General features: G+C 34.4%; 1 protein-coding gene across 5 annotated transcripts in view; it reads left to right on the top strand.

The window, feature by feature from the left end:
* The window catches only part of NPAS3 (neuronal PAS domain protein 3), a 1,088,682-nt gene that overhangs the window by 977,110 nt on the left and 86,705 nt on the right, over window positions 1-24,867 (top strand). For all 5 annotated transcript variants that reach the window (XM_031949273.1, XM_031949272.1, XM_031949275.1 and 2 more), the window contains one exon: window positions 10,372-10,490. In XM_031949273.1, the coding sequence (XP_031805133.1) occupies window positions 10,372-10,490 (119 nt within the window). The remainder of the gene's footprint in view (window positions 1-10,371; window positions 10,491-24,867) is intronic.

Here is a 24,867-nt window from a genome sequence, read left to right as displayed (position 1 = left end):
CCAGATTTACAAAATGAAAGCAACTGCCAAACCAACAACACATTCTGGAATATTTTTTAAAAATTTTGTTTGTTTTTATTCTTTTTTAAGGGATGACACATCAGTGTCTTCTTCTAAAAGAAGACAAAGCTCATCAAAATCTGACTTTTTGACCTTCTAACTTCCTGAGGTTATTCAAACAGTTTTGGCAGTATGGAACAATGGAAAGATTGTTAGAACCTAGATTCAAATCCTGACTTTGATACTTAAACCTGTGTGGCCTTGGGCAAGGACACTTAACTGTCCTAAGCCTTAGTTTCTTCATGTGTAAAAGAAGATTGAACTAGGTGTCTGAAGTCCCTCCCAGTACTAAATGAAATGTATGTGATAAAAGGCAAGAAAAGTAGAATAAAAGCAGTGGAAAAAAATTCCCCCTTGGAAGAAAAAAGTAGGTAATGGAGTTCTAAGGAAATTCAGGCTACTTTCTCAGTGTTGGTAACCTTGGAATTCTGTCAAATAACACTTGTCAGAAATTTCTCCTTCTGGGACCTTGAAGGATTTTCTCAGCCTAGGATCTCTCAGAAAGACCAAACTGAGCAAAAAGCCGCATTTTCTCCTCCTTCTTCCCCAGGTGCTAAAAAAGACAGAGACAAAAACAGAAATAAAGACAGAGAAACGAGCAAAAACAAAGACAGATAAACAGACACAGACAGAGCCAGAGATCAACAGAGAGAGAGAGAAAACCAAAAACAGACAGAAAGAGACTAGACAAATTGCTTACCTCAAAAAGATAAGCTATCTACTTTATTTCAACCATTTATCACATGCCTACTATGGACCAGATACTGGAAACAAAGCTGAGAATGAAATAATTACCATCAAGAAGCTTATATTCTACTTAGAAGGAACAAATAATTAAATGACAAGTTATTTGAAGAGTAAGAAAACAGTACCAACTAGGAGAGATCAGAAAAGGTTTCACAGAGAAGCTGGCTCTGAGCAAAATTCTCTGGGAAGAAGAGGAAGAAGTTAAGGAGCAAGTGCATTGCAAGCAGGGATGTGATGGAACCAGCTCTAATCAGATACACAGAGGCTATTATATTACCTTATCAGTATAAATATATACACATTGAAAATTGGCTAATTCTACACAGCAGAGATTGGGTTTTTTTTTTTTTATTGATTGTCTAGGCTTTAAAAAGTGATGAAAAATGCTAATAATGCTGATCAACCCTAAAAAATGTGTTATGGGTATATCATATTTTTTGAAATGCCTGGAGTACATCCCAGATTCTAGGCATAGAGGATAGCTAATGCAAATGCTGAAAAACATGATATCTAATTTCAACTTCAGGGAAGAGCTTAGCTCAAACATATATTGTTAGAAAAGGTGTACATCATGAAATAAGGAAGGACATGTAGGAAGGATTCAGATGGGGAGGACGCAGAATGTTATGCTAAGGAGTTTGTATTTTATCCTTGTAATATTAGAAAGCCAATGAAGGTATCTGTCGCTGTATAGTAAATGAAAAAAGGTAGAGAGATAACATGTCTCTATCCTAGCAACTGGGCAGTGTGGTGGACTTGAAGGCAGAAAACTGTCAAATCCACCTCTGATATTTACTAGTGATCTGACTTACTGGACAAGTCCTTCAGACTCTCTGGACCTTAGTTTCTTCTTTTATAAAATAGCATCTGAAGTTGCAGAGTTGTTGAAATCAAAGGAGTTTTAGCATGTAAAATGCTTTGTGAATCGTAAAGTGCATGTAAAATTTTAATTATTATTATTATTATTATTGTCTTCTCAGGTAAACATAAAATCCAATTGAGTTCCCTTCTGAGAGGTCAAAAAATTATAACCATTGTCCTTGGGTGGCACTGTTATTGAAGGAGAGATGCAAGTCTTTATCATGAGAAAGTCAGTATTAATTAAGCTTTTTGCTCTATAAATATTAAAAAGAAATTTAAAGGCAAAAAAAAAAAAACTATCCTGTCTTAACTTCTCTTCTCTAGTCTTCCTTTCCCAGATATCTCTTTTTCTTTCATCCCCTGACACTTTAAAAAGTCTTTAGTTTTCTTGACATAAAATGGTTTCAATAATTTACTGGCAAAATGTTACATGAATTTAACTTATTAAAAATTAAGAAGGAAAATACCTACACTTATGGGACTGAGACCTGTAGAAATCAGAAGAGGTGATATCTCTGATTCCAAAAGGCCATGGGGTAGAATTTTTTAAAATTATCTCTTTTAAATGTATGAGTGTTCACTAACTTTGCAGAGATCTGGATGACATGTCAACTTGGGCATTTTTTTTCATCCTTGAAAGTCAAGCAACTTTATTTAAACTTGCAAGTGCATAGAGAGCTGGAGACTCCCATCTTCTATCATTTATGTACAATTCACTCAGCCATCCGAATCAGCTCCTTTAGAGTCGTTCTGGTCTATTGGGCAAGTGTGGATACATTTGTAAATGTTTAGATAATGGATTAAAGCCTAGTAGGCTGTAACATTTCTAAGGGGCTTTTCAGAGTTAAATTTTTTCCAATGATAAGTCTCTCAAATATCAAATCTTTATTATTTTCACTCTAACAAGCTGAAACATTTGCATTTCCCTGTACAGGTAGCTTACAATATCCTAACCTTAAAGACCTATCTCTTTGTCTGATTGTTCAGTGCTTGTGGAGCATCCATATTGCTCAAAACATGGTCCAAAATGACAAATGGTACCCTCCCTGCCTTTTGGTAGCTTCCTTTCTAAGATGCCACAGTTCACAAGTGTATTATTTTCCCTTTAGTAAGGCTGGTCTTTGTTTTTTATTCCTTTCTTTCTTTTTCTTTTCTTTTCTTTCTTTTTTTTTTTTGTTTTTATTAATGAATTTTATTTTCTATATGGATTACAATTTATGTTGTTTGTGTTTCCTTCTTTTGGATTGTCTTTTAAGGATAGTTTTTAGGGTTTTTTCCAAGGTAGGAGAGAATTACTAATCTGGCTCATCTAAGTGGAAAAGCTCCCAGAAGAAAATGGGTTTTGGATGAAAGAAAAGATTAAGCGTGGGAGATGGAAAGTAGACATTTATTCTATACAAAGGGCACAATGTGGAAAGGGCTGGGTTTGAGAGGAAAGCTTACTTAATAGAAACAAAGGGATTGGGTTTGAGAACAAAGGAACATAAATAAAATTAACTTTAGTTATTTTTTTCTTCAATATTTTGCTGAAAGTTAACTTCTACAGGACTAAAATTTGTAGGTCAAGTTTTGGCTACATATTATTTATTCTAAAGTCATTTATTACAAAGTACTACATTTTAAAATGGAACTTAAGATGGCCTGAACTGTTTTTGTACCTAAAGTATGGCAGTGATGGGGAAGGTTTTGTGGAAGGTGGGGGGGGGGGGGGGGGGGGGGGGGGGGGGGGGGGGGGGGGGAAGCAAGGAATAAATTTTCTGGAAATAATTTTGTTTCACCAAGAGAGGTAAAATACCAAATAGCTTCTGAGTCCTCTTAAATCTATCATGGATGTTTGCACTTTGGTTTGTCTTATGTATTGTCGCCATGGATCTGAACAGAAGGTATATGAAGGAAAAGATTGGCTTAGTCAGTGAACTGAAGAAAAGAAAGGAACACACTTAACTTCATATCATAACAGCTTCTTTCTATTCAACCTGTTTTCAAGAACTGCCTTATTCTCTGTAAGGATTCACATTTTTCTCAGAATTTAAATTTTTCCAGTCACAAACCACATAAAGAAAATGTTTCTTTTTTTTCTTCTTCTTCCACTTATTAAGGTTTAGATTTAAGAAGATTATGGTGTTAAAGTATAATTTACTAAGTTAACAGGTTCAAAGAAATGGCTGTCGCAGACCTGGGATATCAACTCAGGTCTTCTGATTTCAAACCCAGAATTCTTTCTACTAAACCATATTGTATTCACTGAGTATGTTTAGTCTTTTATCAGTCATATCTGACATCCATTAGCCCTTTGGGGGTTTTCTTGGCAAAGATACTAGAATTATTTGCCATTTCCTTCTCCAGCTCATTTTACAGATGAGAAAACTGAGGCAAACAGTTTAAGTGAGTTGCCTAGGGTCACATAGCTAGGTGTCTGAGGCTAAATTTGAACTCATGAAGATGAGTGAATAAAGGAAATGAGATGGTTAGCCCTATAGGAGAGTTGAACTATGGGGCAAAGGGAAAGGCCCAAGGATCAGGTAGATACAAGGAGAAATTGAATGACCATTTTCAAGGGCATAGAATACATTGAGAAGGAAAGTATCTTACTTAGATCAATAGTGTCACACTCAAACAGAAAAGAAGCCCTTAAAACAGTATATAAGGAATCCTGACAAATTGATTTAGAAAAGCCCATATTAGCATTGTCTATTTTCTATTGTGTATTATTTATTTTTAAAAATATTTCCCAATCACATTTTAATCTTATACCAGATACTCTAGTAGTACTGTATTTGACACCTTTGCTCTTAGCTGACTTTTGAGGTCATTTTTGTTTCAGTTTGTAGAGATTAGTGAGGTTGAAAACATAGGAACAAATTACCATGGTTGGAGAAAGTGTTACTCTGGAAATTTCATGATATATCTTAATGAACTTAGAATATTGGCTCATGGCCTGATGGAGATGACAGGTAGGTTATACAGAACTGCAGTAATTCAAACATTTACTTAGCCAGCTCTTAAAACTAGAAAGAGTAATTGTATTTTAGTGTATTTTTGTTTGCATTTTGATGTATCTGTCCATCTATTCAAAAACCTTGGAAATAACCACAAATAATCTCAAGTAATCCCTTCCATTTCAAAGTACCATGAAAAGAAGGGTGGATGATAATCTTGAAAAAGATTTTTTTAAAGAAATTTTCCTTATTGGCTCAGAGAATTTCAACTTTGAAAATATGCTTATTTTTTCTGAATTCAGAACTTTTTTCTGATAAAGTCAGAATTGGGTTTTATTTTTATCATAAATAAGCGCCAAGCTTTCCCCAACTATTTGCCTTATTTGAAAACTGTTGTGACATCATCTGTTTTGTGTTAAGTTTCAGGATACAGAGTTCATGGCCTGGTATATTTATGATAAACAGATGGGATTTTCTTTTGCATCCTTGGAAATGTTTTCTTCCATTCTTCTTTTTCATTTTTCTTTCTTCTTTCCTTTTCCTTTCTCTGTCTTTCTCATATTTGCTTCTTTGTTTAGCCTTTCAAAAAGGAAGGTAATATATATTGTTTTGTTCCCTTCCCCACTCCACCAAACACTTCTAAAGCATTTACTCTTTGTACTCTATTGTATGGGTCAATGCTAAAGATTGCACTGCTCCTTCAGAAAAATTGGGGCTTAGTTTGTCACCTATACTTTCTCAGATAATTAGTTAATAAAATCTCCACACTTGCCAGATGTGTGAATTTCTTAATAGCAGCAGCTATAGGCATTGTATTAGGATTGAGCATCCTGCATTCAAAGATAAATGCATAAAGCATTTGGGAATGGCAATATCATTAACAAATAAATTTGATGCATTTCCAGTGCCTAGCCTCTTGGCATTGGGCTGATACCCATTATGGAATCTTCAATAAATATTAACTAATAATGCAAGTCATCACACTTACCTCTTAACTATTTTATAACTTTTACAATGTATGCAAAAACTGACTCTTCTGGCTCTAAAAATATTTAAATTTACTAGCTGTTGAAAGCCTTAAGCTTTGGTCTTTTTCCTTTATGTAGCTATTTTCTGGGGTAATTCCAGGAAGTTAAGTTGAGGCTCTCCTGGCCTCTGAGCTTTCACCAAGCCTTCACTTCCTGAATTTCTGTGGGATCCTAGTAAGAGAGTTAGCATCTCTGTGTCTTGGGTCTTTTGTCAATTGAAGTCCATAATGGTATATACCACAGCATTTTATATATCTATAAAACTCTCTAAAAAATAGTTCCTAGTTATAAACTTGGTTTAATGTCTTTATTCTGTTACCTGATCTTCTTGACATTGCTCCACCTTGCCTCCATTGACCCAAATCTTTTGTCTATTACCACTCCCTTCACCCCACCCCCCAAAATCAGGACTATTTTGGGAGGGGGGAATCCTACAGTTATCCTTTCCATATTCCTAGGGGTTAGAGGCACACACATAAAAACATACACACAAACACAAATACCTCTCAATCTGAAAAAAAATTCCCATAAAATTTTTTGCCTGTCCCATTTAATTTCTTATACCGATCTACCATATATCAAAGTCACAACCACAAAGTGATTGTTTCCAATCCCTTTTTCTTTTCTTCTCTTTCCTGCCTCCCTCTCCCACCCCTTCTACCCTCCCCAGCATTGGGGAAAAAAATCCTGTAACATAATCATAACTGAGTCAACTAAATTTTCATTTCACAAGAAAAACTTGAACCCCCATCCTCTGGTTCCAAATCCAGCCCTTAATGTGCTATTCCAAAATGCTTCCCTAACTTGAGGCTAAAAAAAAAAGCTTCTCTTCAGAACCTGGTATTTGTTGGGCCTGTAAATGTAGATTATACTGCTTTTCACATTAAATATCTCAGTGTCAACTGGTAGATAAATGGGGAAAGGAGTTATTGAGGGGGCAAAGGAAGATCCTTGTGTACAATAAGTGCCAAATCATAATTCCAAAAAGTTTCCATTCTTCTTGAAACATACAACCACCCCAAACTATGGGAAATTGTGGTGGTTTTAAGCAGTTTTTTTTTTTCACAATTTGGGTTCTTTGTCCATGTCTAACATCCCTTCCTTTTTCCTCCCTCCCCCACATACCACCAGAAAATGAAAGTTAGAATATACATTTAGACTTTGAATCTTTTTGCTTCAAATGGACTGAGCTATAGCTTTAGCATTGGCTATCCAGGATTTAATTAACATTACCTTCATACGTTTAGATAATTACTATTGCAACACAGTGGGACTTGTGGTACTTAAGGCCTAAGTTAGGGCATAATGTACTGGGCTGCCTCTCCCACACGTGCCAGGCTCTAGTTTAGCATTTCTTCACTCAGCAGGAAGCTTGCATGCTGTGGTTTCAGATCTGCCCTGTAAGTATTATACTGTAAAGTACCACATAATAAAAACAATCATAATTGCTAATGATGCCTGAATTACCCACACATCTAATATCTCCATGGCTTCTTGGTTGTTGGGTCAAAAGGTATCCAGAACCCTGACCCTGAAAACATATTTCACATCTTGGGAAAGTTCCATTTCTTCTCAGCTATTGCAAACATGATATTGCTGAATGGAGCAGAATTTCTAAAGCTGGGTTTGTAGTATGGATTTTGATGGCTTCACAGTAGTTTGAGTCTCTAAGGACTGGTGCCAATAAATGGGAAAGGGACCAAGGTAGATTGGCATACTTTTCCATTTCCACCAGTATGAAAAAAAAAAAAAAAAGCTATAAATTAAGTCTAACCTTAAATGTATAATCTGTCCTTGGAAAGAAAAAAAAAAAGGATATAGCATCTTCAAGCTCTCAGCATCCCTTACGAGAAAAAATTGGTTCTAAGGGTCTCTGATCTTGTGTTTTAGTAAAATAGAACCGCACGGCTGAGTGACAGTTCTGATCTAAAGCATTTACGTTTAAGTTTTGATCTCTCTGCTTTTGATTAAAACTAATGAGCTCATTTAATTCAAAATGGGAATCTCTGATAAGAGAAATAAGGTTGATGTGATTGGATTAGAGGGGCAAATTAAACTCTTAGAGCAGAAGTTTGTGCTTATATAGTGTATTAAAAAGCTGTTGGCGTATTATGGCGTGTTAGATGATGAGAAAAATTTCATAGTAATTCATATTTAATCAGAAGAAATGAAAGTACTAAATATAACATGGCTCGGCTTCTCCCTCAAGTGATAAAGAGCTGTACATTTAAAATGACATCGAATTCCAGCTCTCTAAAACAAAAAAAGAAAGAAAGAAAGAAAGAAAGAAAGAAAGAAAGAAAGAAAGAAAGAAAGGGAAGACAGAAAAGAAAACCTTTAATAGGAAAGGGGCACTCTTGCCAGTGGTCTCATCACAACAGAATGGAAATGCATAAATATGGCAAAGCATAGTCATAATAAGACAAGGACTATACAAAAGGAACCCTAGATCACAAATATCTTCATTTTCAGCATGTGACAGATCATCTTCCTGCAATCCAGTTTCAAATCTGATGTGAGGAATGAAAAAAATGAAGGTTTCTTTTCCTTAAAAAGAAGGGTCTTTCTATACACATTTAAAGATGCTATATAAATATAGACATCATGCATCTTTTGTATATATGTATATGCATATAACTATATCTATATGTTATCCCATAAAGATCTATTGTTTCTAATGGGGATAGAAAAATATCATTAATAAGTTGAGATATGTTAGAATGAAAATTCCAAGTCATGTTGAGAGAATATAGGGATATACACACAAGGAGATATACACTTGTTAGTCCATGTTCATGGAGGTACATATGAATGCATGTATTTACATATATATATATGTATTCTATATGTATCTTTGTATTATATCTATAGCTATGGATAGAAATATAGCTAAGGATAGAGATAGAAATAGAGACAAATATAGATATAAATATAGATATAGATGTAAATATAGGTACAGATGTATCATTTCTGGTGTTTACAATCACTGTGACCTGGAATCTTCATGCTAAAATCTCTTGATGAATTATTTTTCTCTACTACCACTGGGGACAATAGGTCTGTTATTACAGTAATTATCTGAAGATTTTGGTGGTGGAAAGGGGAACAGGGGAGCATGATAGTGATCCAGTTATTTGGAAGAGTGAATTTGTACTTTCAAATTAACATTGCTTTGAAAATTTTATAGAGAAAAGTCAAAATGTACAGCTTATGAATTCTTCCAAAGTAAATAAAAGTAACCTATAAAATAGGACATACAATGTGACTGGGAGACCAAAGACAAGTTACTTAGCATCTCAGTGCCCTAGAGAGCTTTTTAAGAATGTAGGTTGCAGACCATGTGCCAAACCTGCATTTATAAAAGGAGTTTCTATAAAGGAAGCTCCCTACATAGATGAAAATTACAAATCTGGACCCTGAAAGAAAACAAAAAGTAATAGATTGTTTTTAAAGATTGCTACCTTCGTTTTGTTTGTTTGTTTGTTTAAAATAAGCTAGGCCATATTTCTGAAACCTGATCATTGATGTAAGGCTGGAAGAGACTAGAGGCCATATAGTCTATGCTGTTTATACAAAGACTTTGAAAGCTCAGAGCTCAGAAGATAGATCTCATTGAGATGCAGACAAATGTGATCCATTCTATCTTCACAAAATAAAGATGGAAGGAAGAAGTCAATATCTTGCCTGAAGTAAGGAACTAAAAGACAAAATTGCATTTTCTAATCAGAGAAAGGGTACTGAAGGAACTATGGGTTATAGAAGGGCTGCCAGTAGCAAGCTGCTTACTATCAGGGTTCTATTTTTGCCTTTGAATATGGGGCAAAGTAAGGAACTTTGGTTCTAAAGGCAGAGAACCTGAGTCTACATCTTATTTATAATGCTTATTATCTATGTGACATTGGGTAAATCATACAAGCTCCTTAAACTCCACTTTCTCCTTCTGTAAAAGAAGGGTTAAACTTAACTAACTTTGGAGGTTACTTCTAACTCTAGATTTATGAATTATAAGCTTTACCATATCCACATGGCTCACTAGAATTTTTTTGGAAGATCATCCAGTTGGAAAGGTAAAAGTTGTCCCTCCAGTTTATCCACAAACAAAAAGATATTTATCTCTTTAAAACAAATGAAGTAATTCTCAGGAAAGAGTAGACACCCTCCCTATAATGTTATTCATTTCATTAAAGGTACTTAGTAGAATTCTATGATTCTTAGGTTTGCAAAAGCTTTGCATCCTTTTCAGTAAGTAAGACAGTAACCTAATGATGACTCTTCATGTTGTAGAATTCTGATCTATGCTTTTCAGTAAATTTAGAAAACAATATAGAAAAAACTTCCAAGAGAAGGAATCCCTTCTCTTCCTCTTACTACCACTACCCAGGTACTGGCTATTCTTAGAGATCATCAGGTCTCTGATTTTCTTGAAGGCTCTGAGGACCGGCAAGTTGTCTATTCCAGAAGGATCAAAGCCTCAAGTAACTTTGCAACTATGTATTATAGGAAGTTGTGAGTTAACAGGTTGAAAATTTTCTTGATAAAGATCCTGAAAAATAGTTATTCTGTATACATTTTTTTTGCAAAGTAAACATTTTCTAAATGAGGTAAATGATTACAACACTCTTAAACATCCATCTGTCATTTATTTTTAGTGAGTTCAAGCATCACACCTGAAAAATACCTCAGAGGAGAGGTGTACAAATCTAAATCATGTGTGTATGTATTTTTGTATTTCTTAGTGGAATCAACAAGCCCCAGTCTACTAACCACTGACAACACCCTTGAGCGCTCCTTTTTCATCCGAATGAAATCGACTCTGACCAAGCGCGGAGTTCATATCAAATCTTCAGGATATAAGGTAAGCCTGGCTTCAGATTAAGAAACATTTCTATCTCTAGTCAACCCTATGTCATTTGTGGTTGGTTTTTCTTGCTGTTGTGGATACATATTATACGTGTGGTCTTGATCGGTGCAAAAGCTTTTTAATTACACTCCAGCCTCCCTTTGGGGACTCATTAGAGTAGTCAGTCTCACTTCAGCCTTTGCTGTTATATTGAAGTGCCCCATGTAATGCCCTTTCTTAAAACACTTCTCTCTGATAGTCTCAATACTATAGAGAATAATGGGAATGTGATTTGACAGAGAAGGTAAGTTCAATTAATATCTTTCTTTTAGGTCACTGTTATAAAATTGCTGCTCTTGGGAGGAGTCCAATTCCAGCCCTCTATTTCTCTTACCACTTTGGTTTTTTTTAAATAAATGTTTGTTGATGGCCTTTTTTACATTGCTATTATTTTCCCCACTCCAAGCTAATAGACTCTTTGCCTTATAACAATTTATACTAAAGCAAAACAAATCAACATATTAGCCACATCTCACAATATATTCCTCATCACGCATCTAGAGTCTATCACTTTTCTATTGAGAGGCCTCTTATTTCCTCATCATGGTAAAGAAAACAGCTCTACAAAGAAAAGCTTACTGTTCTAATAATATACTAGTGTTCTAGAAGTCACTAGGGCTCTTTAGCTAAAACACTTTGCATGAACTTGTGTGCATGCACACCCACACATATAAAGAAGATAATTATCTGGGAGTTGGAAAATACATTTTGAAACTATCATTAAACATTCCATAAAAGCCCATGATGTGCTTTTGAACTGTGTTCAAGAAACTTATAAACTTTAGATGTGACCTCTAGCATTGTGACAAATGCATGTAAAGTCATAGTGATCATTCTTATCGTTTTAAAGTTAAGAACAGGAGGATTCTGAGCTTAGGAAATTCAAACGTTGCAGTTACCATAGCAACATAAACTAAGCCTACCTAAATACCTGTGAAATTTATGAGATGCCTTTGGCAACTTGAATGGTATATCTATTTTGACAACACCTTTACTGGTATCTTGCATTTTAGAGGTCAAACAGAAAGTTCCATGATATGGATGTGACCAGTGTCATCTTTCTCAGTTTCAGAACTTGATGAGTACTAATACCTCAGTTCCGTAAGCTCAGCATAGTATACTGAGGGATTTTATTTTCAACAGATTCTTTTTATCAGGAATTAAGATTTCCTGCCTAGGACTCAGAATCTGGCTCTATCCCTGTGCTTCAGAGATGAAGAAAGAAGACAAAAAAGTAGTTAGTTTCAAGGATGGTTAGAACTCTGCCTTTAACAGGGCTAGCCTAAAATCTGACTAATTTATATGAAACAGTCAATCTCTAATTGACTGAAATTTAACATGAGTACAGCCTTTACAAAGCTAACTGAACTAGTTGTAGCTTTTGTATACATAAGCTTGGAGTTTTATTTTGGCTTGGGAAGAGAGAATCATAGTGTCTTCTTTAGGGAAGCATGTGGAATTTTCTTCCTTTGATGTTGACTATACCTCTTCCTAACTAAGTTTTTAATATTAATGAGTTCAAAATTGTGCACAAATAAAATTAATACTATTGAGAAGCACTGTGAGGGCAGGAAAAGTACATTTTATCCCTTTAGCAAGGCAGTAGCCCAACCATAACTTTTCATATTGCTGTACTCTGATCCATGCCTTTCAGTAATTGCCACATAAAGTACAGCCAAGGTTCCTATAGATTTCTTAGTCTTGTGGGAATATCTGTGAGGAAAATCAGTTATCTCTTATTCTTTGAATGTGACTGACCCATCATTTGGACCAATAAAGCATTTCTCTGTGAACTAGACTGTAAAACTGAAACATTGCACAATTAAGACTGGAAATATATGAGAGACTCTCCATGATCTCTTCTATCACAAAGTGACAGAATTTTTCTTGTTGTCCCAAACCCATCCTGATGGATGGAACTTTCCTAAGGTTACATCAAAAACTTTCAGTGTCTTGTGTTTGTTATTCTGAAAATGATGTCACACTCACCTTGTTGAAATTAAAGCTTTCTAGAAAGCCTTTTTAAAAAAGAGAAACTTCAGGCATTTCCCCCCTTAAAATCATATAAATCTCTTTCACACACAGCAGATTCCCTATTTACCCTCATTCCCATCCCCAAATGTCCTTCATTAATTAACCTGATTTGGGTTAGTGGCAGGGTTGGTGAGGGCACACTGACATGACACAGCTAAATAACATTGCTATTTATCTGCTAATTCTCAGTAAGTAAATCTTGGGGCATATAAAACATTCAAATAAAACTGGTAATCACCCTGTCACCACATAGTAAACACAAATAAAAAGAAACAACGATGATAATTTCTCTGTGCTCACTACAATTTATTACCCCTGTACTCTAAGGAGTTTTTTTTTCTCTTAAAGAGACAAGATGTTAAGCACTGTCCCATGAGAATAATTTTTACTTTCAAATTTTAGTAGGGGCTTTTCAGATTTAGGGACTTTCATTTCCTTTTTATTCCCTTTTTTCCTTTCTTTTTTCCCCTCTATTTCTTTCTGTTCTTTAAATACTCTTTTTTTCCAGTCTTATTTGACTCTTCCTGACCTTCCTGAGGGTTTTCTTGGCAAAAGTTTTGTAGTGGTTCACCATTTCCTTCTCCAACTCATTTTACAGATGAGGAATCCAAGACAAACAGGGTTAAGTGACTTGTCCAGAGTCACATAACTAGTACGTGTTTGAGGCTACATTTAAACTCAGGTCTTTCTAACTCCAGACCAGTGTTCTATCCACTTAGCCACGTAAATATTCCTTTGTTAATATTACTTTATCTAATTTTCTAAGGGAATTTTGGGGGCAGGGAGGAAGCCCTCTAACCAATTTCGCCTCTCATAATTATTTTAGTGAGTTCAACATTTTAAAGTTAATATGTCCCTCAGTCCCCTCATTGTTGTACATTTATTCTTTTCTCATAGTATCACACTTTTCTCTCTAAACCTTTGCACAATTAATCATTACATATAATCTCTTTATCTGCATCCTTGAAGTCATTCCATCTCATCTCCTATAGAACATCACTATAGCAATCCTTTCATATATCTTAAATCTCTCCTTCTCCATTGACTTCTTTCCCTCAACAGAAGACCATAGGATTTAATATAGATGGAAAAGAGCTTAACAATCAATCCCCTCAGTTTTCCTATGAAAAATCCAAGTCTCAGAATTTAAGTGGCTTGTCTATGGTCATACAGCCAGTAGTTATCAGAGACAGAATTTGAATCTGTATCTTTTTACTCCAAATCCCATGTTCTTTCAACAAACCTCTCTGCCTCTTCCTTCTTCCCTTCCTCCTTCTCCCTTTTTTCTTATCTCTTCCTCTTTTCCTCCCTCTCCCATTCTTTCTCTCCCTTCCTCCCTCTCTTTCTTACTTTCCCCTTTCCATCTCTCTCTCCATCTCTTTGTATGCATATATGCTGCATCTGTGTGTGTGTGTGTATGTATGTATGTATGTATGTCTTCCTAATCCTTTAAACTCCCTATCTAGTTATCACCAGTGACCTCCTAGTGACTAAAATCATTTGAACCAATGCCAATTAGTTCATACTTTTTGACTTCTCAGCAGTATTTGACACTATTGCCTATAGACTCCACCTGAATTCTCTTTCATCTTTTGACTTGAGACATATTTTACTGGTTCTCATCCTACCTACTAACCAATTCATCATAGTCTTCTTAGTTGAATATCAGGACAAACTCCTTATCCTAATTCAGAATCCTTGAAGCAGATGTCTTCAGTAGTGGTTCTACTCTTGGTTGTCTTCCCTTCCTTCTCTATATTCTTTCCTTTATCAATCTCATTCATTCTTTTGGCATTATCATTTCTACATAGACAATATTAAAATTTATTTGTATCCCTGAGTTTTCTTCTAAGCTGCAGACCCACATTCAAACTGCCTAGAATGTGGACCCAAACTGCCTAGGGCCATCTCCTCCTGGATACACTGTTGATAACTTAAATTGACATGTCTAAAATTGAGTCCATTTCTTTTTACCCAATCTGTTCCTTTTTTCACTTCAACACTTCCTAAAGTAACACAACTATTCATCTAAAATCTCATGTTGCAAATCTTGGTATTATCTTTGGTCCTTCCTTTTTCTTCACTTCTCATTGCCAATCAATTATCAAGCCCTGCCCATTCTACTTCCTTTATATCTTTCTAACCAATCACTACTTCTTGGTTTCCATTATCTAGTATTGTCATGCTCTCACCTGGAATCCAAGTACCACATTCTGGTAAGCCATCTTAAAAAACAAGCTAAAAATCAGGTTGAGGGTACCCAACAGGTTTTATACCCATTGGTGAATGAGGGACATATAACCCAAACATGCAAAGACTTTTCCCAGTGAAATGGTTGGATGAGAACAATCTATTCCAATGGCCATATAGGTGGCTGAAGCAAGCTCTGCAGATTGCTTAGAGTTTGGCAAGATATCAGAGATGCCATGGTCACCCACTGCATCTCAGGTCATCAACTAATTTTTGTCTTTCCACTGGACTTTGATGACCCTGGAAGAAAGATTGAAACTAACAACCCTTGTGCCATTATGCTTCATTTAAATCTCAATTCACACACAAGTCAAAACATCATTCATATGTTATAATGTCATTGGTCCTATTTGAAAACAAAGGATGATCATCATTCAATGCTCAAGTTAAACTGGAAAAACCTCTACTTACTGGATATGTCCTGAGTTTTTCTCCATTGATGACAAGGTTCATGATTTTCTCTATTCCTTAAATGTTTTTCCTTCTATTGATTTTTTGCAGAATTTCTTCCAGTCATTTGAAGGCCAACTCAAATACTTTCTTTTCCATAAAGTCTTTCCTGAGTTGTTTTTCAAGACTAAATATCAACATTTTGCCTTGGAAGACCTGATATAAAATGTTATTATTATGCATCATAATTATCTGATCCTTCTATTAGACTATATTTATCATAAGGGAGAGCAATTCCTCTAACACAATGCTGTGCACATAAGCAGCATAATAAAGGTTTGTTGAATTTAATTGACCAGTGATTTGAGCTCAGACTCCTACATCTTAGTGAAATAAATAAGAATCTCCTCTTTATATGGAGAAATTAATGAATAAAGCACAAAAAGCTTCTTTTGGGAGGTGGGGATACTGGACCTTACAAGATGAAAATCCATTGAGCTGTTCATGAAAACCTCAACTAGTTCTATTCCTTACCTGAACAAGTTTTCCTCCCCTTAGGCAAGCTGTGGCCCACAGCTTCTAATGGAGCTTATGATATTGGTTTCAGATTTGGTTCAGAAATTCAACTGATTCCAACCCTCTTGCAACTCAGAACTCCTTAGCTCATGCAATCCACCAGACTCAGTCTGCCCAGCAACAAGAATTAAAGACATTTGTCACCATGCTTGGCTCAGTTTTTTTTTCCCTATCAATTTGGAAGTCAGTCTTTATTTGAACCGTTTTTGTATTATTCTCTTTTGTGCATTGATTTTGTAGTTAACCTGCGATATAGAAATGATGTAATTTTATTTCTTATAAAGGATAGAGAAAAAATAGTATGAATAGAGATTGAGCCTGGTTGAGTTATGGGTAGAGGTTGGAATTTGAATTCAAATCCTACCTCTGAAACACTGTAACTGTGTTTCATTGGGCAAGTCACTTAATTTCTTAATGTTTCTCAGAGAACTTCCTAAGATTATCAATTACATACATTTTGTGGGCATGACCTGGATCATTGGAGGGTAACCAAAGAAATTACAAGTCTGGCCAAAAAAACACAAATAAATTGGTTCATTCCAGTAGAACTGGGTTAATTTGTTTTTTCCATTTCCAAAGCTAAATGTCTAGATGACTTCATTTAATCCAATATGAGGCAACAAAATGTACGTCAGTCAAGGCAGCATTAGAAAAGACATGATATCAAGGACTTTTCTCTGCTAAGAGCATATCTGGAGTTTGAAAAACCACATTCTAGTAATGACTTTACTATATCAAGGAAGAATTATTAGTGAATGTCATTAAAACCATGGCATGTGAGAATAAGATCTCAAAAATTACATAGGCTATTTTGGCAGGTAGTAGGTTCCTCCTCACTGGATATCTTTATACAAAGTCAGGTGTGGTATAGATAATTCTAGTTCATATGTGGGAGGGATGAAATGGTCTCTCAAATAAACCTTCCAACTTTCCAACCTTGAATTCCTATGTTCCCATGTGGCACTGGAATGAGCCTTTTGCAAAGGTGTTAGAAGTAAGCTAAAATAACACCCTTGGAAGCTCAACAAAATCATAGTGAATTTTAGTAATCAATCAAATATACTATAGTATTTCTTCCCTGTGACTGTGTTTTAAAAATAATCCCATGAGTAATGTTTCTTTTCTTCCCTGACTTATTTCTTGGCCTGATATATGTTGAAATATGTACCATAATTCACTTTATATGCATTCAATGAAGCATGTGTCTACCAAGCTTTTTTTCTCATCTAAAGTTAACATAGTATTTTAAATTGGGAGCCACATATTCATGTTAGAGACTTTAAGATTTTATAATTAGCAGCTGTGTTGTGGATAGATTTTTTTCATATTGTCCACCATTTCTTATTGTCCAAGCTTTTCCTCTCCTCTGTCACTATAGATAATGGGCTGTTTTTGCCACTGTGCTAGTCAATACTTTGAACATTAAACTTGATGGAGGCAAAGATGGTCAAATTAAATTAAGATAGAATTTAATAGAGAAAAATTTGCAGTTTGGCTAAAAAAATAGTCTGAAGTAAAGATACAGGATATAAGTAGCATGGCTAGACAGAAGTTAAGTTGGTTTTTTTTTTTAAAGAAGAGCTCAAGTTTTCAATTAACTGAAAGTTTAAAATGAGTCATCTTTGGAATGTGGAATTCAAAAATGTTTCTGCAATCTTGGGATACACTAAGACAACCACAGTATGTAGAACAAGAGATATGTCCTGATCAGATCATATAGTCAGTTCTGGGTGTTCCATTGTAAGAACAAAATTGAGAAAACAAAGAGTATCTGGAAGAGTATGGCAGGATGGTTAGAGGATTGAAAACCAAGCCATACCAATATTGGTTGAAGGAATTGAAGAGCTTTAATTTGAAGAATAGAAAATCTATTGAAATTGCAATAGCTATTATAATTACATTTATTCCTATCCTTTTCCTCATTCTAACTTATAAATGCTGATCCCATGGCAGAAGGATTAGACTTTTTCAGCTTAATGCCAAAGGGTAGGATAAATAACAATGGAAGAATGCCTAACACAATGGAAAACCTTTTAGAAATTGAAGTCCTCTAAAGGGAGAAAAAGCTACCTTGTAGAAAGATGAGTATCTTGTCTCTATAGGTCTTTGAACAGAAAGTAGATACCATTTTTAAAAACTTTAAAGAAAGAATTCAAGTATAAATTGGACTAACTGCTTTTTGAGGTCTCTTTCAATTAATTCTAAGACTCTGTGTTTCAAATCAATCAATGTTTACTTTGGTTTTATAGTTGTCTTCACTACTCTTTCTGTCTCTGAAGTTTCTTAGGCAAAGCAAAAGAATAAAAAATGTTTCTAGCATATCCTGTGGAGCAAAATAACATCAGGGTATATAACCCATCTTTATTTCTATGCCATCTTATTCAGCTCTTGATGATTTTTCATGGAAGCTTGGTAGGGAAACATGAGTCTGAGGTTGCCCCTTCAAGTACTATGGAAAATATCCCTTGGTATATTTTAACAAGGTACTTTATTCAAATGGTTCTCCCTTTCCCCTAAGATGCTCACCTTTCCCCAGTCTTCAAGAATGTTGCCTCAAAGGAGTTTCCCAACTAAAAGTTGACATTTGTTTGATTTTTGTTCTCATTTCATTTGAAATCTTCAGTAACAGGTTATCTGAACACTTTTATAACCTTATGTTTCATTGTTTCCCATATATCTTAACATCACAAGACTCATTGAAATTACAGCACATTATTATTCTGCCTTCTTTATTAGGATTAAGAAGAGATATGAGATCAGAAAAATTTAAAAAGTAAGGAGCATTGGGGTCATCAACTCCATTGCTATCAATGAAAAATTGCTTCCTTTGGCTCAATTCTGTCTCTTGGAGGGGGTGCCAAATGTTTCTTGAAAACTACTCTTAAATACCTAGTGTAACTACTGTCATTTCTCAGGTAATAGTCTTCCTTTTGCCATCACCCTCTCTCAAAGAACCTGAACAAAAAAATGCAAATAGATGGAAAGAAAGTCTCTGTGGTACCTGAGTAGTGAACAAGACTGGAAATGTCCCCAATATCTTAACAGAGGAAAGCTTTCAATGCTAGCAATTCCTCAGGGTTGTTGTATATTATAATAGATTACTGAGCTAAGTTGTGAAATCTCCATCCTTATATATTCACCAATAATCACTCATCTGGGACATTTTGGGCATAGTCTTCTTTATAGACAGAGGACACAAAGGTCTCGAATAAAAGTCTTATATTCAAGACATGTGGGTAATGAATATAAATAGGTAATGTTCCATAATTCCTAGTCATAGCTGTGAAAGATGTCTACTGCTATTTCTTTCCATTTCAAAAAATATCACTATATTTTATATTAGTTCACATATTCATTTGATACTTAATAGTGACATATAGCACAAGATACTGTTCTAAACTTATTTTTTTCCAGACTGTTTCCATTTTTCCCCTAAAATTTTTGTGAAATAGAAATTTCCTTTGCTTTTTAATCAACCTTAATTAACAAGTAGAGATGTAAACATTACAGACAGAATCTTGCTGTTCTTCCAAGAGCCTAAGAAAATCCAACAAAGACTAGAGGGAACAAAGGAAGTGATAAAACTTTGTTCCAGTAGGATTTCAGAACAATAAAGATTCTCAGATCCCACTTTCTGAATTAAATCCTTTATATATCAATAACATAATTTTTTTCTTTTTCTTTTTTTAAATCAAATTAATCAAAAGTTAATTTATCTTATTGATTTTTTTCAACCAGCTCTTAGTTTTGTTATTAGTTCAATAGTTTTCTTACTTTAAATTTTATTAACTTCTCATTTGATTTTCAGATTTCTAATTTGGTATTTAAATGAGGGGTTTTAATCCATTGTTTTTCTAGCTTTTTTAGTTGCATGTCCAATTCATTGAACTCTTTTTTCTCTATTTTATTCATATAAAGCATTTTGAGATATAAAATTTCTTCTAAGAACTACTTTGGTTGCATCCCATAAGTTTTGGTAGGTTGTCTCATTATTGTCATCCTCTTTGAGGAAATTAATGATAATTTCTATGATATCTTGACTGATTCTTTAGGATTAGATTACTTAGTTTCTAATTAATTTTTAATATATCTTTTCATGGCCTTTTATTTCATGTAATTTTGATGGGATCATGATCTGAAATGGATGTATTTAATATTTCTGCCTTTCTGCATTTGATTGTGAGATTTTTATGCTCTAGTACATGATCAGTTTTATGTAGGTGCCTTGTACCCCTTTCTATCTTCATTCAGTTTTTTCCAGAGGCCTATCATATATCTAATTTTTCTAAAATTCTGTTCATCTGCTTAACAGCTTTTCTGTATATCACAATTCTTATCATTTTGTGTCATCATTTTTATTGAGCCTAAGTAAATCCCTATTCTAATCTTTTTGTCCCCAAAGCTGTTCTCATTTACCTTTTCCCTGTAGTCTAAGAGTTTAGAGTCTACTTCAGACTTGGATACAAACAAAAGAACAAGATTAATGCAAAAACTATGGGGCATACTTAGTTAGAAACTTAGATGGGTCTGTGTTTCTCTTTATTTGGATACTCCCACAGTGGTGTGAATTACAGTCTCTTCACATTTCATCTTATACATATTTTTGTCCGTGTAAATTCTCTATGAAGAATCCATAGGATCCATCCAATATGTTCTAAGATTTTGTTGGATTTTAATGTTTCAGAGATGACAGTACAGTATTTGAGCTGTCCATCTGTTATCCCTCACTTTGCCTGCAGGACTGAACCATGTCTTTTTTTTTTTTTTTTTGGTCCCATATGGCCTTGATAATGTCATTCACACTATTTCTTTCATGCAAGTCATCTTTAGTAGGATGATTCAGACTACTTACATAACTACACCTCTTTGAAGGTTGAAGAACTTCCTAAAGTGTCTATTCTTCTAGGCTTATAGAATTCCATGATTCATAGTCATATAACATCAGTGGGAGGATAATGATTTTTAAGGGCTTTTTGTAACAATGTAGAGGTTGAGATCATTGAAAACACTACAGTTTCCCAAATGGGATACAGCTCATCTCCTCCTGTGCCCAGACCATTCATTGTTTTTCCACAGCAACTAAGATACTATTGCCTTTGGCTTCCACTTCTCTCTACTTGGCAATGAAATAATATGATTTCTGTTTTTATCATTTTCTGAGTTGCTTCAGCCCTTCAAGTGTAATTATTGCTTTGTGCATATTAAGCATCTTTAAGAAATAGTGAGAGGGTCTTTATTTCTGTCCATTTCCTATTTTTTGGAATTGACAGCATGCTTTAAAAACTTAAATCAAAGCTGCTGCATTTGAACAGTGTCTTCTAATTTAGTATTGATTTTTACTTTTGCCCTAACCAGTTAATGATCTGACTGCACATGAAAAGCTGATTCTGAAATGAATACTCTGTCTGCAATAAATTATTTCCTATCACTAAAGATATACCACTTAATTCTATCAGTTGTTTGTTCATCACATCCAAAACTTCTTCATTTTGTTCTTAAAGACAGCAATTCAGGATGTGACTCATGTGCGATATGAAAACCTTTCTCACCTTTCATGTCTCATTGTTAGATTGTACTTCATTTTGATAGATTTTGTTTTCATCTTTCCTTCATTTCCAAATATATTGTTTCCCTCTCTCCTTGATGACCAAGGGTTGCATGAAACGATGATTTATGTTTGCTTGAGAATTTTGATGAAACCAGCTTTGCCAACTTATATTCACATCTCTGATCTGTCCTTCAATTTTACTACAATTACTTTATTCTAATTTTATTTATTGTTAGAATGGAAATATAATTTCTATTTTGCCAACTCATTAGTCATTGGATGAAGATCACACGTTGAAATTATTAGGCATTATCATAACATTTATAGATAGTGGAGAAACTGTGATTTTTATCAACTTTTTCTTTCTGCCATTTTGTTATTATCAAGGAAGTAGAACAGGATATGTTTTTATTTTTCATGGTTTAACAAATCACCATAACCAAAACATTGGTTACCAGTGGCCAGTCTTCTTGTAGTGAACTTCGTTATGGTTAGCTAGGCTAGCTCTTGGCCAGCAAACATGTTTTTTAATCAGGCCTGGGCTCAGACCCTTTCCAGCTTGATAAAATGAGAAACCTTGGTTTCTATTTCTGTGAAATTGGGACAACAATAGGTGAACTAGTCTCACAGGGTTGATGTAAGAACTACATAAGCTGATGTGAGTTGAGCACTGTGGAAACTGTAAAATACTATATAAATGCTAAGTATTATTCATAAAAAAAAATAAGAAAATGTGTGTTTTACTTCTCATATCTTATATTTCCCAGTGTTAATCTTAGCTCAGCCAAAGTTTTCAAGTGCTACCACCTATAGTCAATGAATTTAATCTACTTATTAGTATTTTAAAATTTTTAATGTAATATATAGTTAATTATTAACATTCATTTTTGTAAAATTTTGAATTCCAAGTTTTTCTCTCTTTCTCCCTTCCCCCTTCCCAAATCAGGAAGCAATCCAATTTAGGCTATGTTTAACATATTTCTGTTTTAGTCATCTTGTAAAAGAATAATAAGAACAAAAGGGGAAAACCAGGAGAATGAAAAACAAAAAACAAATTTAAAAAAGCAAAAATGCTGTGCTTTGATCTGCATTTATAGGTCTTTCTCTAGATATGGATGACATTTTCCATCATGGATCTTATAGAATTGTCTTGATCATTGTGTTGCTGAGAAAAGCTAAGCCAATTATAGTTGATCACTGCACAGTGCTGCTGTTACTATGTACAGTGTTCTCTTAGTTCTGTTCACTTCACTTAGTTCATGTAAGTTTTTCCAAATACCATTTAACTTAACAAATGATGATACTTCAAAATAAATACAGGTACAATTGATATAGCTATAGAGTAAGGAAAGAAGACCTATAAAAAATGAATAAAGGAATTATAATTACTTATAACTAAGCAAAGATAGGTAAAGGTATGACTTGATCTCAGACTTTAAGTGGAACCCTAAAGGCTTAGAGTTGGAAGGGACCATAGTAGTCTTACACTTCTTGCAGGAATCTGATCTACAGTGTCTTTGATGGCTGATCACCCTCTGTTTAAACACTTATAGTAACATACAACATGCAATACATTGTCCCTACTTCTACCCTCACAAATAAATACAGAACAAGTCTTCTTTCTGTTCCTATGATGGCCCTTCACATATTGAGGACAGCTATTGTGTTCCTCTCCAGATTGAACACTTCAAATATGATGGGATTTCCAAGATATTTTTTATTACTCTAGTGATCCTCCTCTAGTGATCCTTACCCTTTGGTGTGTCATTGTCTCAGTTAAAATTGAGAACCTTGGATATAAGTCAGTTATTCAAATGTTGTGTAACCAACTCAGAGCTCATCAGGACTTACTCAGAAAATTCTAATTCTGACTGCACTTCCTAGGACAGCATAAGGGTTTTTCTTTTGGTAGTCATGTCATGCTCTAGAGTAATTCTATCAGCAGATAGAGCACCAGACTTGGAGTCAGAAATACCTGAGTTCAAACCAGCCTCAGACACTTACTAGTTGAGTGACCTTGGATAAGTTACTTAACCCTGTTTGCCTCAATGTCCTCATCTGTAAAATGAGCTGGAGAAGAAAATGGCAAACCATTCCAGTATCTTTGCCAAGAAAACCCAAAGAATAGGACATGACCAAACAACATACAATAGCATACTCTGGGCTGAGATTAAACTTATAACCACATAAAACCACCAGATGGATTTTTCTCCCCATATATTACTATTAAGCCAAAACTCCTCAATCTTTTGTTTCATTTTTTAAAAAAATACAAAGTATTCCCTTTAAATTTTATCATTTTAGTTTTGGTTTGTTATTTCATTGTTAGGAATTTTATTGAATCCTGAATTCTGTTATCCAACATATTAAGCCTCCTCTCCTAGTTTTGTGCCGTCCACAAATTTGATACTCTTGTCTTCTGTGGTTTTCATCCAAATGACTGATAAAAATGCAAAGGAAAGAACCAATGACATCAATTTTCCAACCTTATGATGTTATGGTAGTCCTTCCTTGCCCTTGTACCACTGTCCTTTACAATTTGGTTTCCAGTGTCATTTTAAGTACAGCTAAGCCTGTTTCCTCTTTTAAAGACTGTATTACCCAGAGTTTGTCATCTCTACTAGCAACTAATCTGCAAGCTTTTTATTAAATAATTGTGTCACTGCTACCAAGCAGCCATGTATAGCACCTATAAATTTTAAATCTCTAGATAACTTGTCCAAAATTTCAGGTGTGATGCTAATTTCCATAGGGTATTATCTACTCTATTAACAGACTTAAGAATACTCCTCTATGACTGATATGATCTTATAAAGATCAGCCTTCTAAAACTCAAATGGTCAAAAAAATTAAGGCAAAAGTAAATGAAATCGATGTTGATACCAATTTATCACCCTTTCTTTATAAATGTCATCTCTAAGGTCTTTTAACCAACTGGCACCCATCATTACTTAGCAGATCATAGCTATGTTGATTCATGTCTTTAACCTAGTAGTTTATTTACTTCTCCTCATTAGAGATTTTTATAATAAAATAATTTTCCATAAATCTAAAAAACTTAGGAACCAAAGGACAAATACCAGTACAATTTGACTGAGACAATCAAAAAATAGCTGGCTGGACAAGCACTATTTTGATGTGCTGAAATGATATAACAAGGATAATAGATATATTCAGAAGGTTTGCCTAATTACTTTCCTGAACAAGAAATCTCAACTATCAGTCTCATGACATCAGAAATATAATGTGTTTATTCATTAATTATATGCAGGCCTGAAATCTTACCCTCTAATCAAGAACTCTAGTCAAATGAATTTGGCAAAGGTTGTAATATATTATTAAAAATCCTAACCCAAAACAGATAAAAATAATATTAAGTGGCAATTCAAGAATAATGCTTAAATTGGTTTTCTGGAAGTCAGATGAACTATAATAAAGGGTTTCTTCCAAATGCAGAAAATGCATTTAATTCTAAAGAATTTCTTCTTGCTCAAATGTCATGAATTTGAATGTACAATATAAGGGGGTCAGGAA

This window comes from Sarcophilus harrisii, chromosome 2, assembly GCF_902635505.1.
Source record: "Sarcophilus harrisii chromosome 2, mSarHar1.11, whole genome shotgun sequence".
In the NCBI taxonomy this organism is placed as follows: Eukaryota; Metazoa; Chordata; class Mammalia; order Dasyuromorphia; family Dasyuridae; genus Sarcophilus; species Sarcophilus harrisii.
This window is presented reverse-complemented; position numbering and strand designations above follow the sequence as displayed.